The sequence below is a fragment of the Pimephales promelas genome, chromosome 7 (genome assembly GCF_988280905.1).
Source record: "Pimephales promelas chromosome 7, fPimPro1.hap1.1, whole genome shotgun sequence".
Taxonomy (NCBI): Eukaryota; Metazoa; Chordata; class Actinopteri; order Cypriniformes; family Leuciscidae; genus Pimephales; species Pimephales promelas.
The window spans coordinates 29,910,799-29,925,103 of NC_142775.1; the positions used below are offsets into that span (position 1 = coordinate 29,910,799).

The window sequence follows — 14,305 nt, forward strand, 5'->3', positions numbered from 1 at the left end:
GTGGCATGAAGGATTTAAGCCACTCGCACAGATGTTACAGATTTTCTGTCTCTTTCCCCAAGAGAGAAAAAAAAAAAACCCAGAATGGTAATTCATTTCATTATCTTGCCCCCAGGCCTGAAGCGCCACTATGAAATATGTTAATTCGATTGGCAGATTTGGAATGCTGGAGAGAGGCAGGGTGCAGCGCATCAGATGGGTCTTCTAATGGCCTGTTCGGATACTGTGGATCATTAGGAAAGCAAACCGCTCACATAAAATATTGTAAATAAAGGTGTGTGTGTGTGTGGTTGGACCTGAGGGTATGAAGGTCTGAAAACAGCAATTATGGAGAAGGCCAAGAAGTCATGTCTCCACTGGAATAGAGGGCACCTGTTATGTTTAAACATTCATGTTTTAATGTTAAGAATTGGCTGAGGTGAACGGGCAATATGTAGAAGGCTAAAGGCTGGAATATACTTCACTTGCCAACTTTTAAAATGAGCATCATACACAAAACAAGTGTAGAACAAACCAGGCTTTCAAGTCGTTCTAAACACAAACAAGCACAGAAACATGCACTTCGCTGGAATAAAATGCATGATGAATTAAATTGTTCAAACATGTCTGACTGGATGGAATCAGTCTGTGAAGCAATAAAAAAAAAAAAAAAAAAAATCAGAATTATACACTACCTGATTTTCTGTGAAATCCGACAACTGTGACTACTGGCTCGGACTTTTGGAAACTAGCACCAATACATCCAGACTGCAAAATTGAACGCTAAAAGCCCAGGTATTTTTAATTTTCCACGTTCCACTCTCAAAGTTTACTCAATCGCAGATGAGCGCAGATGGATACGTTCGACAAGTACAAAGAAACAGGAACCAAAACAAAAACAATGGAAGCTTGAACAATGGATGAATAATATGCTGATCTGATTACTGTTTTTGGAAAAGCATGTTGTTTCGACAAATTCTTTGACAAACTCTTCACAGTATACCACTGTGCGTATTGCCACCAAGTGGACTTTTCCGTCTCAACATTCAACGCATACAGTCACAAAAATTGGTCTGCACATGGACGGCGTGCGTAGACCATCCCGGTGACAAAAATGACATCACACGGTCAGTGCACAGACCGTTGCGGAAACCAAATGGCTGTAATACTGTACAGAGATACTGGACAATAGTGTTGTGTAGAACTAAATCAGTAGTGTTTTGGGTGCAAGAAAGCTTGACTAACATCTTGAGTGGACTTTGGGGGAAAATCAAATGGTAGAGAAGTGTATAATATGGGCCTTTTAATGTCAACGACAGTAAGAGCAGGTCTGTGGAGGAGGTGGCCTGTGGGGAACAGAACGCAGGCTTGCCAGGAGAAGAAACAGTGATGGCGACTAAATGAGATTACAGGAGGGGATCAATGAGGATTCCCCAGCCAACTTTTCCATTTCCCTTATAATATTTATCAGGATAAAAAAGGAGGACACAGAGCTTGCAATTTTGAGAGGATGCGATTCTGAAAACGCTGCTGAATCAATAAAAATTAACAGGAACTTTTGGGGTTGAGGAGAGGGAGTGTAAAACGTGTTTTAGGAGGTTAATGCTGTGGATGGAGGGATGCTGGGATGGGAATGTACTGTAGTTGCGCTGCAGTTTAACCAGGAGCTCAGAGGTCCAGATTAGCCATTTATTTCCTACCTCATCCGGACAAGAGCACAGTCCTTTAGTTAAGGCCAGAATGCACCAAGTTGGGACAACTGTCAATGTGTGATGTGACAATCACAGCCCAAAATAACATATGTATTGCTTAACATACAGCTATTTGGAGTGGGATTTTGGAGCAATGAAATTTCACTGTGATAAAACAAAAACAAAACAAAGCAAACAACGCCTTGAAGTTCGCAGCTGAATTCAGAATTGAATTGAAAATGCATCGTAAGCTAAGTCAAGGAACCAAAATTAAAATGTACATTTCGAATGAATAAAACCACTGTAAATGTAGAACTAGGGAATTTTCTGATATACTTTTACAATTTGTATATTATGAAATAAAATTGTCAATATCTATCTTATAAAACTGAAAATGTGTGAACATTTTGTGATGCTGTGTAACCAAATTATTTGTGGCTGTATTCAATTTAACAATAATAATAACAACGCATAATTTGTTAATATTTTTGAGCAAACCTTAGTGCTACTGATTAATGAAATTCCTTTGCAGTTTCTTAATTATTTTCCTAACTTTGTCATTCCAGTTCAACTTCCTATAAGGTGTGGCCTGTTCAATTCATATTTACACTCATAGAACACACCATGAACAAAAAATAGAAAGATAACTATAACAATAACTATATTAGCATACACAGCCACAATTCTGTTTACGTTCCATTTACTATAAATGAGCCTGCCGCTTTGAATGCTTGAGGTCGAGTGAATTCTGATTGGCTGTATTTCTTGTTCATCGTCTGAAAAAAATAATAATAATCTGAAAGTGATTCCAACAATATTACAATAATCTCGTTATTATTAAAGCTGTGGTGTGGATTTCCATATTCTCCTTGAATTAGAACAATTATTAAAATGTTATCAATATAATATGTCCTATCAACGTGGCTTTATATTCATAATTCTGCACAACCCTACTGCTTAGGACCGCGTTAAACTGAATGAACCAGCACAATTTGGGTAACAATCTGTCTGTGTTTGTGGTCTGCTGTAAGCTTTTTGTGATGAGAGGTCAACCAGTATTTCATTTATAGACAGGCTGAGAATGACGCAAAACGACACTGGTCAGAGGGATGAAAGGTATGTCATTTCCCACAGCCTCTATCTTAAAGTGTTCACCATCCTCAGACACTGCTCTCTCTGTCCGTTACCCTCATCTACAGCCCTCTGCTCGAGGTCCCATCCACAAAAACTCCTCAGACTCCACTTACATCTTATTCAGCATCACAAAGCGTACAGTTCAACATGCTGTGAAAGACAAAAGTGGCTTGGCAGGTCTGAGCGACCGCCTGCAGCAGCAGCAAACTTCACAGCGATCCTCTGGCACAGTCTCTAGGGCACAGATCATGTGGGCTCTCCCTGGGCTACTTTTCATTATTAATGCCCACGCTGTAATGAGATTATGACAGGGTTGTTTAGATGGCTCTCGGAGAGAAACAGTGAGAAGGATTGATTAGATCAGACTGTGGTATAATAGTATTTAGTCTGCAGAGTGAAGAGAGATGACACCGCCATGGCACAATTCCATAAAAACATTATTACCGGTTTTATTACCTTTTTCCTTTTTTTTGGATTTAAAAAAATCTGAAATAAATATAAATGAAACTATATATATATATATATATATATATATATATATATATATATATATATATATATATATACTGTATATATATACATATATATATATATATATATATATACTGTATATATACACACACACACACACACACACACACACACACACACACACTCACACACATACATATACACATATACATATATATTATATTATTATACTAAAAATGACTAAAAATTATATTAAAACATTGATATATATATATATATATATATATATATATATATATATACACACACACACATACTGTATACACACACATATACTGTACATAAATGTACATTTATTTGAAAAATAAAATAAATAAATCTAATTGTTGTAAATAAATAATGTATCCTATTTTTATTTATTTATTTTATTTATTATGTACCAATATTAACATCCAAATGAATGAAATTATTTAAATCAGAATTTTGAATAATTTCACTGAACTGGCATGAAAATGCACTTACCAACTCTAACTCTACAAAAACTGATGTTTAAATGAGAGAAACTATTTAATAGCCAAATAAAAAAGTCATTAAAATCATCACTATTTTCGCCACGTCACTTATTTTTAAATTACCAACAGAATGGTCTCAAAAATAGCGTAAAAATTCAATACATCAGCCAACTCTACCTGGTCCCATATCCAAAAAAGCTTTTAGGTACTTTTTATTTTATTTTATTATTATTATTATAGAAGAAAGACTCAAGAGCTGTTCCAGGAGCTTTCAAACGAGGCAATATCTGTTTTTTTTTTTTTTTTTATCTCTATTGCTTTCCTCCTACTCTCCTTCCTCTAACAGTTTGCCTGCTTTTTCATGAATTTTCTTAGAGAATTAGCCAAACCTGGACTGGGATTGTGAGTGTGCATGAAGCCTGTCTTTGATGTCTCTAAAAAAGTGCCCATAATTAGCCAAGTTAGGTCAGGAGACATGGACACAGCATATTCAAGCTAGAACACATCAGCATGTGTATTCCCAGAAGCTCACAGAGACACTGGAGAAAAGACCCACAAAAAAGTCTGTAAAGAATTAAAACTGGCTCCAGGCTTGAAGATAACTTTTTAGACTTTATTTATTAGAGCTAGAAAGAATAAAAATGCTACAACAGGCCGAAATTTATTAAATAGTAAAAACCACATAATATAAAGAAATAAAATCTTAAACAATACATCCTCTTAATGCCTTGTGGGTGTAGAAACTAATCTCCCATTTATTACAGGATAAAGCTCTTATTTGTGGTACAAAAAGCATGCTGAGCAATATTTCACCGTCAGTCCAATGCTAGTTTCACCTCAGGACCAAAATTCCATTCTCCTGCATCTGGCTTGCATGATCTATCGATCTGAACCCAGCGACAAGCTCTCTGGTCCTATACAAAATCACAATCTGTCCCCCATCCATTCATGTTTCTTTTCTTTCTCCCATCCACCAACTAACATCTCATCCCACCTCTACACACTAGGGTCAACGGCATCCCATCGGCCCTGACTCGATTCTGCGTCCCATTGGCAGCCATGACGAGGGCATCCACAGCCCATAAAGCATAATAAACATGAATCTTTATTTTATGAGAACAATAACACCCTGGCCTGGCCATGCCCATTCCTCCCAGCCTGTCACTCTGAACAAAGAGCCCCCAGTAACCATCAATCCATGCGGCCAGAGGGGCAGCTCCTTTGTGTATCCTAATTACACACCACTTTAGAGCAGTTGGAGGCCTTGGGGTGGAGTGTGTCAGCACGTGTGTGTGCATGTGTGAGATATAGAGGGAATCCTGGGGTGAGCATATGGCTGCTCTCGAACCCAGGTGCAGGGGAGGAGAAAAGGCTAAAACATCCCGCTGGAGGCGAATTCCACCAGCACAGAGGAAATGATGGAGAAAGTTTAAGGATGTGGAGAACTAATGGCAATTACCAGCCATTCTGACTAGCTTTTATGACGTGGCGAGCATCTGTCTGCACCCAGTCTTAAATCGACAAACGCTTGTCAAGTACAAATCATTAAAACACAATCATGGATTATTTTTGTCTAGATAGACGTATCAAAATTGTTTGAATGACTGGAAGCTGCTTTATGGTGATATTAACAAGCATCAATGTGCCAGTGAGGTAGAATGGAGATTTCAACTTTATTGTGAATGAGTTAAACAGTGTCCCAAGGAGATCATCAAATGCCAGTAAGCATTTACTCTAATAACTCTAACAAAATCTATTTTCGTGTGACATATTAAAATGAAGAATGTATTTATATATGTACACTTGCATGCCATCTAGGTGGATAACATTTGGTTAACTTTGGCAGTTCCACCGTTTGATACGTTTGGGTACATTCATTCTTAACTTTCGTAAAAAAATTCGTAATTTTTAATTACATAAAATCAACATAAATACACTATGTGCATTTTAACATACCTGATGCATGCTTTTGACAAGATTTTCAAATTTCTTGACAAACATTATTTGTCACTGACCCAAACACCGAAGCAGGTTTAAGCCAGGAGAAGAAAAAAGAGTGCTACGATCAAAGCTAAATGTGTTCTAGAAGTAAGTACATACCTGGTTAGGTTGTACTAAAGCACGGAGCACCACCAACTGGATCATTCCTCTCAGGTTCCCCTCCATGGACATGGATCTCCGCAGGGTCTCCATGGCTTCATGGTTGGACTTCCCCAAGAGCGGTTCACCATTGACAGCAATCAGTTGGTCATTGATATGTAGACGCCCATCCTAAGCAAAAAAGACAGAATCAAAAGTCAGAATCTTTATTTAGTGTCACAAGACTATTGCCAACAGTTTGAGCTTTGACTTCAACAATGAATCAGACCAGCAAGCTTCCATTTATAGTTCAACCCCAAAAATGAAAATTATGTCATCATTTCCCCCATGACATTCCAAACATGTATGAGTGGAACATATTTTGAGAATATGTTGATCATACAATGGAAGTCAATAGGGTCCAATATATATATATATATATATATATATATATTCATATAAAAAAGTCAGTCATAGCTATGTTCCCATCCACCTACTTGTATATGCATTTTGGGATATCACATTAAAAAAAAAAAGAACTGCTGGATGGAAACAGCAAGATGCACATAGATTCTAAAAACTGACTTTGAGTAGGATACATTTCTTATCCAATAAGGGCAAGTACATGAAAGAGAACTTAATTTCCTATAGTCTCTATCTTAATGTGTTCACCATCCTCAGACACTACCCATTACACTACATCAAGACCAGCGCTAATATACAGCTAGAATTGGGGCTCTTTTGTCCATCAGAAGACCTTGACAATGTCCTACTTTCATCACATCTCTGATGTATTTCCTCACATTCTGCAAAACTCTCTGCTCTCCAAAGGCATATTATCCTCGGTTGAGGCTATAGGGGCATGCTGTCAAGGAGTAGATTTCCCTCAATTCATAAGCTCTGTCTCTCTGGTACAGTATAAGCACATTATAAGGCATGCATATTACATGGCATATAAAAAGCTCTAAAGTTCATTACAATTAATATTAATTAGTGTTTTCACTGCAGAGGCCTGTGATCTGCTTCCTCTGTCTCCGGGTGAGAGAGAAAGAGAGCTGAGAGTCACATGAGGGTTAACGCAAGAACTTGCAAAATGCCTCAGATGTACAAGCAAAGATGCTGATCATTAGTGAACCGTACAAACTAAAGATGATGAAGTAACTATGCTTGATATCAAGTAAATCAGAATGTTTGCTGTGACTCCATCCACACTGAAGACTTAATCTTACCTTTAATACAGCAAAACGCACAATTTTTAACCACAAAATAGATATTTTTGATTTTGTTTAGGTTCCCCATTTATCTAATCCTATGAAACTATGCATAATTGAATAATAAATAAAAAAGACAGTTCAATAAGCTTTAACACTTGAAGTGCCAGAATTCCAAAACTACTAGAACGGCCACAAACGGTCATTTTGACCGTTAGATTCAAAGTGTTCATTTCTTTGACGAATAATTTTCGTAATTATTTTCGTCAACCACATTCTTTCAAAGACGGAAACGAGACGATAACTAAATAAAAACTAGGTTTGAATGACAAACTATGACGAAAATGAGAAGCGGTCAAAAGGCTAATAATAATAATAGGACTAGCAGAACTGTTAGTGAACAGCCCATGCAGCAAAACAAACAGCGCAGGACAGGGCAGCAGAGCTCACCAGGATCATCTGATATGAATGGATCCGCCGTGTCTGATGATAGCAGCCGTCTCTTTTTCCTTGATGTGAACTCTGACTCTGAATCACTCTCTGATGATATATAGCCTATAACGTAAGTATTGATAACTGTAGTCTGGTTTTGTTTGCTTATTTCTGATCAACAACTAATGTAGAAATTATTATATAGCAAACACCGCTACAGAGGTGACAGGACAGACTATTGACAGTTGAGAGAGAGACCACGATCAACCGCGGGATATTTAACAAAAAAAATATCGCGAAATTCAGTGCGGTCAATATGACCGTCTATGGCTGAAATAAGTAAATATGTTCATTTGTTTTGTTTTGCCTTACGTTTACGTAACTTAATTTATATGAAAATCATTTTAAATGAAAATACAGACAATTTTAGGAAAAGTCAGGTACCAGCAGGATTTTATTATTTTTTTCAACAAAGTTATTGTAGATATAAAATTCAAAACGGTCAAAATGACCGTTGTGGCCGTTCTAGTGTTAAAGGTGACATAGTATGCCCCTTTTCACAAGATGTATTATAAATCCTGTATTATAAATCTATGGTGTGCCTAGAATATTTCTGTAAAATGTCAGCTCAAAATACCCCCCAGATAATTTATTATAGCTTGTCAAAGTTGCCCCTTTTTGGCAGTGACCAAATTCACACCGTTTTCGTGTGTGTCCCTTTAAATGCAAATTAGCTGCTGATCCCCACCCCCGTTCAGAAGACAGCCGGTCATTTTACAGAAGCTTCGGATACTCCAGCAATAACAAATGTGAATGAAATGTGGATACATGGATGTAGTTGTTGTGGAGTTACATTGACTCCTCTCATCGACTTGCATGTACTGTCATGTTCAACTTTAACACAAGTCGACAGTTCCCTGAGATCTTTATAAGACAGCGGTGTTATTTTTTGGCCAAATAGTGTTCTGTTCTTGTCTCTGCAGCCAACAACAGAACAGTTTTCATGCTTTGCTTGAACTTTTGCCATTGCGTTAGAACTAGTTACACTGTTGTCGCTTGCGTAAACCAAATGGCAGCGTTGTGAAGATTGAGGTGAGGCGATATTATAATAAGATTCCCTTCCTACATCAGAAGGGGAGCAAATTCAGATCGGCTTGATTTTTGAAATGCATGCAGAGAAAGGCTTACCAATACAAAGTTACAGGGTTGTCATATTTTTTTTTTTTTTTTTTTACGTTTTTACGGTTGGTAGATGCACAGGGCACCCGATTATAGAACTTAAACACAGAAAAAGTCAAATTTTCATTAAATTTCCCCTTTAACTTCAAATAATTGATTATGCAATACATAGGCTATATCGCAGATTAAAAACATTGGAGCTGGAGGTAGGTTTTGAAATCTTTATAGTCCATGTCATCACAATTTTTCTATGGGAAAAAAAATAATGGTATTCATTTTCCAGACTGTCGTGCCCTATAGAGGTATCAGAGTATCACACTGTTAATCACAATTTACAGAAATAACACACCCACACAAACTCTATGAGCCCTGGCAGTGTGCACTTTGTGCCCTTGCTCTCTGTAAATGAAGGAGATATGCTTTCATTACAGAGGCCTTTGGGTGAAAAGATGTCCTGTCTTCATGACATTGGAGTCACAGAGAATTAAGGATCCTTATTAAAGCCATGATCTAATTTTCAAACTTGATTCTGTGAAATCACACAATCTATCTGCAGTCTGCTGTGCTCTTTCTTACATTCTTTCTCCACTTAAATGTATAATCATTTAATAGAGGCAGTATTGATATTCCTCAATCATTTTGCTTAGGGTTTGTTTATTAACCATATAATAATCATATATATCATACTTATACAAAAAAAAATCATCCAGAATGTCTTAATATGCAGATGCATGCAAGCAACCAAAAATCAGCCTTCCTTCAGGAAATCCAACCCTGTAGTTAATTTTGCTTATCTATTATACTCAATGCTGAATGTCTGTAATACACATCAATGGTAGATGTTTAGAAAATGGGAGCACAATTTTAACCACCAATTCAGAACTTAAGAGAACAAATGTAACAATTTAATAAATAAAACCTCATTGCGCTCTCAATTTATGCAGATTGGGCACCGATTTGGCAGTATGGTGGCAATATATCCATGTGTAATATAACTAAAGAGTAACAGTTCAAATTTTTAATTCATCTCCAAATGACCTCATTACGAAGACAATGAGTTTAAGTTTAATTCAAGCTATTCTCTGCATTATCTAAAGTCCAAAGTAGAACAGGGAGATTTTGTTCACCTTACTTGGAAATGTATACATAAAGCCTACTGGATACAGATTTGTAGAAGACTAACTTATACTCAATACATGATGTGACCTCAATCCACTTTATTTTTTTTTTGTTAGGTATCGCTGATAATATTGATTCAGAACACACTGGTCTTCATGCTAGATCAGAGAAATATACTGCAGGGCCAAAAAGTCAGAAATGACCAATTTGGAAACACAAAATTGCAGCTATTGTCAAAAATTACTACACTCAAAACACTACTACACTCAAACAAATAATAATGATGTGAAACAACTCTTCACTGCATTTACAGTATACAATAAGTTTTAAACTCCCTAACTTTGTATGATGTTTAGGCAACTAATCTAGAACTGAAAGCTACCCACATTTGAAAACTCTTTATCTGCTGAAATGAGCCCAGGGGCAAATCAATAGTGCTGAAGGACAGAAGGACAAGAGAATGAGACGCTCAAGGACAAGTTCAGTGCAAACTAACTGCTGTTTTACACTGCGTTTCCCTCAGTTTTGTAAGTGCAAGCCAACAACAACTTTGCAAGTAGACGCTGCTGTTCACCCCAACCTTTTCTTGCCTTCCCACTTCGGCTCTGGGGAGAAAACGCATCCCACCCACAGACTCAGGACGCTTCCAACTCATTAATATGGGCTTGGAGAGTTTTTAATTAGCATTAATGTGCTGGAGCTAACACAAGCAGCGTTTCTGAACTCTCTTACTGGGGACTGGATAGGGAATTACAATTAGAAGTGTTCCACTGTGCTGGGACTCAAGTATGAGAACTCACGTGCATCACCTTGCAGTGGCTCTCTCTACCCCCGTCTGAACGGGATGATCTGACTCTAAAGCTTCAAAGTGATAGAGATTTAAGAAGTTATTTTCTTTCTACACAACCCCCGGAACCCAAAAGCGGCTTTTTTTCAACCTAAAGGCCTGACAAAGCAGAGTGAGAAGATGCTTCAGTTAGGTACAAATCAAACCCTTATCTTCACAAGTAAACTTCACACACTCGCACACATAAATGCGAATGCTTTGGGCACACATATATACAGTACAAATCCACATATATGACAAGCGCATTTTCCCATGGCTGAGTTAAGCAGTAGCTGGAAGAATTTTATAGAGACTGGTTTGAAGAAGATCAGCTATAAACATTCTGTTACTTATTCTGTGGTAAAGGGGAAACAAAACCCAGAGTGTGCAGACTTCTAGTCATTTGAACACCTGCAAAAAACAACATATAATCGAGATTGTTATTTAACCAAATGGGCACAACCAACCAATCTGTCGTCAATACTATGCGAATGAATGTGAAACTGGAACATGAACAGGTGCAGCTGAAAAAAAAACATGTTAGTACAGACAGAAAGATGAGCCTATGGAAATACTCAGCACCCTGCTGACAGTCCCGATCCCGTCTGTTAAGGTCAAATGAAACCTGATTTAGTGGAAGGGACAGAGGTCAGAGGTCAAGGGAACCAAAACACATGCCAAGAGTAGCTAACAGGGATCATGACCTATTTACAGTCTTAACTCACAACCCTGAAGCCATGTGTAACACTGTGAGGACATCTATTAGGCTGTCATCAGTGTCTCCTGTCATATAGAAAGCATATAAAGAAGTGGTTTGCTTGCATTATAGTTATAAAACATCAGTTGTGCTCAAAATTAAGTTTGGGGTCTGTACAATTTATTTATTTTTTTATTTTTTTTCTAAGTCTCTTGTGCTCACAAAGGCTGCATTTATTTGAACTAAAATACAGTAAAAACAGTAATATTGTGAAAATTGTTATAATTTAAAATAACAAATGAAATTACATTCAAATAGAACATTTATTTATTTATTTATTTATTTATTCGTGTGCTGGCAAACAATATTTTCAGCATCCATTACTGCAGTCTTCAGTGTCACATGATCTTTCAGTTACATTCTTTATTATTATCAATATTGAAAACAGTTGTGCTCCTTAATTTTTTTTTTTCCTGGAAACTTTTGTTTGTGGAAACAGTGATGATGAATAATGTGTAATGATTAATAAAGAACAGCATTTATTTGTAAACGTGTTTTTTGGTTGGGTTCGTAATTTGGGGGTTAGTAAGTTAATTTTAGTTTTTTAAATGAAGCCCCTGCTTTTGAACAGTGTATATTTTAACACTATATTTGGACACTTTCTGGCTCTCACTTGTTAAACATGTTCAGTGTTAATGAAAATGAGATTGGGACTCGATTGTCCTTATGCATGTAATGAAATTCACACAATTTAAGTGTTTGGGGCCACTGTACATCATGATTATGGCTTAGAGGTTAAAGGTATGGGCTTTACGAATAAGGGGTAGGTTAAAATTCATGACCCACCACTGCAATCCCATGAAAAAAACAAGTGACATTTTCTTTCCCGTTTTGTCATATGCATCTGCCCAATGTAAATGTGCTGTTTTACCTTAAAAGCTGCTCCTCCATGGATTATGGACTTGATAAAGATGCCCAGGTCCTCGCCGGTCTCTCGGGACTTATTACCTTTCAGGCTGACCCCTAACCCAGCTGAGCCCGAGTCATTGAGCGGGACCTCAAACATCAGCTGCTCCTTTCCTTCCTCAGAAAGCAGCAAGCGGGCTTGCTCCTCTTTCTGATGGGAAAACAACAATGACGAAAGAGAATGAGACGAGGAAAAAGACAGGTCATTCCATTCAAACATAAAAAGCCCACTATTTTAGCAGAGAATAGCTCAACCTTTTCATGCCTCTTTTCTGCCTGTGATGGCAATGGGGTCATTTAGAAACATAATCCATTCTCCATTATGTAGTCCACACTCTCAGCTCCCCACTGCATTCTCCCTCCCGCTTTTCCCCATTTCCTTTTCTTTTCTCTTTGTCTGTTCTCTTGCCATAATGATGCTAAGATTACCTGTACATCTCTTCAGCGAAAGTTTGTTTTAAAATGAATGTTAATAAAAAGGGAGGGAACATTTTTATTATTATATCTATGTGGTAAAAATAATATGTCGCCACGGGAACAGGCTTTCTTTGCAGAGAAGAATGAAGAAGAGCAAATGAAGGAGAAAATGGTTTTGAAAAAGGTCTGAAAGTAGTAGTGTTTGATCTATATAATGGCATAGCATAGTAGTGTCAGTTAGAAATACATAATAAGAGAGAGAAAGAGAGAAAGATGTTGACGCCAAAGTGTCTAACAGTGTTTTAATGGTGCAAGTGGAACATCCAAAATCTTTCTCTGGGCATCTCGAATCTCCCGGTCCCAAAGAGCATGTTCGATGAGACTGATGTTGAAAAGATCAGTCACGTGAAAAAGAAAGGACATACATTTTAAATTATATGGTTTTACATACAATATTAGAACATAATAAAAATCATCTGGTTCTTGGTAGGTCATAAAATGAGGTAAATACAACCTCAAATGGACAACACCACATTACATATTACACTGTCATTATTTATTTAACAAAAACAAGGCCAAAATAGAGAACCAATGGGTGACAAGCTAAGTACACCCTTACTGCTTCCATAGGAATTAAGAGGGTAAGTAGCAGTCAGGCGCTGCTGACCAAACATCTTTGATTAACAGTACTCCTGTTTACGGCCTTCATTTGTGTGTTAGTTAGCACAATGCCAAGGAGGAAAGCATTCAGCAATGATCTTAGAGAAGCAATCATTGCTGCCATCTGGGAAGGGTTATACAGCCATTTAGAAACAATTTGAAGTACATCGTTCTACAGTGAGGAAGAATATTCACACATTTAGGACAGTTGCCAATCTTCCCAGGAGTGGATGCCTCAACAAATTCACATCTGTGCACTGTTCAGAGAAACTCCAAAAAACCCTAGAGCTACATCTCGGACCGCAGGCTTCAATTAACATGTTAAATGTTGAAGTTCATGACAGCACAATTCTGAACAAGTATGGTTTGATTGGAAGGGTTGCCAGAAAAAGAACACGGCAGCATGGCCTAGGTTTGCAAATTTGCATCTGAACAATGTCCTTTGAACAGAAAAGTCCAAAGTGGAGATGTTTGGCCATAATGCACAAATAATCCACGATTGAAAACCAAACACAGCCAATCAGCACAAACACCTCATACTAACGGTCAAGCATGGTGGTGGAGGGGTGATGATTTGGGCTTGTTTTAAAGCCACAGGAACTGGGCACCTTGCAGTCGTTGAGTCGACCATGAACTCCTTTGTACACCAAAGTATTCTAGAGTCAAAAGTGAAGCCATCTGTTCGACAGCTAAAGCTTGGCCGAAACTGGGCCATGCAACAATATTCCTAAAAACACCAGCAAATCTACACCAGAATGCTTGAAAAAGAAACAAATCAAGGTGTTGCACTGGACCACTCAAAGTCCAGACCTCAACTTGGTGTGCTTGCGCACATGCCCACAAACCTTAATGACTTGATGCAATGTTGTAGAGAAGATTGGGGCAAAAATTCATCAAGAACAAAGTGAGAGACTGATAGTCATACAGAAAAT

At 37.5% G+C, this 14,305-nt stretch overlaps 1 protein-coding gene across 5 annotated transcripts in view; it reads right to left on the reverse strand.

The window, feature by feature from the left end:
- pard3bb (par-3 family cell polarity regulator beta b) overlaps positions 1-14,305 on the reverse strand; it is a 305,177-nt gene that overhangs the window by 125,758 nt on the left and 165,114 nt on the right. For all 5 annotated transcript variants that reach the window (XM_089133316.1, XM_089133317.1, XM_039683213.2 and 2 more), the window contains 2 exons: positions 12,262-12,447; positions 5,888-6,058 (listed from right to left, as the gene is read on the reverse strand). In XM_089133316.1, the coding sequence (XP_088989442.1) occupies positions 5,888-6,058; positions 12,262-12,447 (357 nt within the window). The remainder of the gene's footprint in view (positions 1-5,887; positions 6,059-12,261; positions 12,448-14,305) is intronic.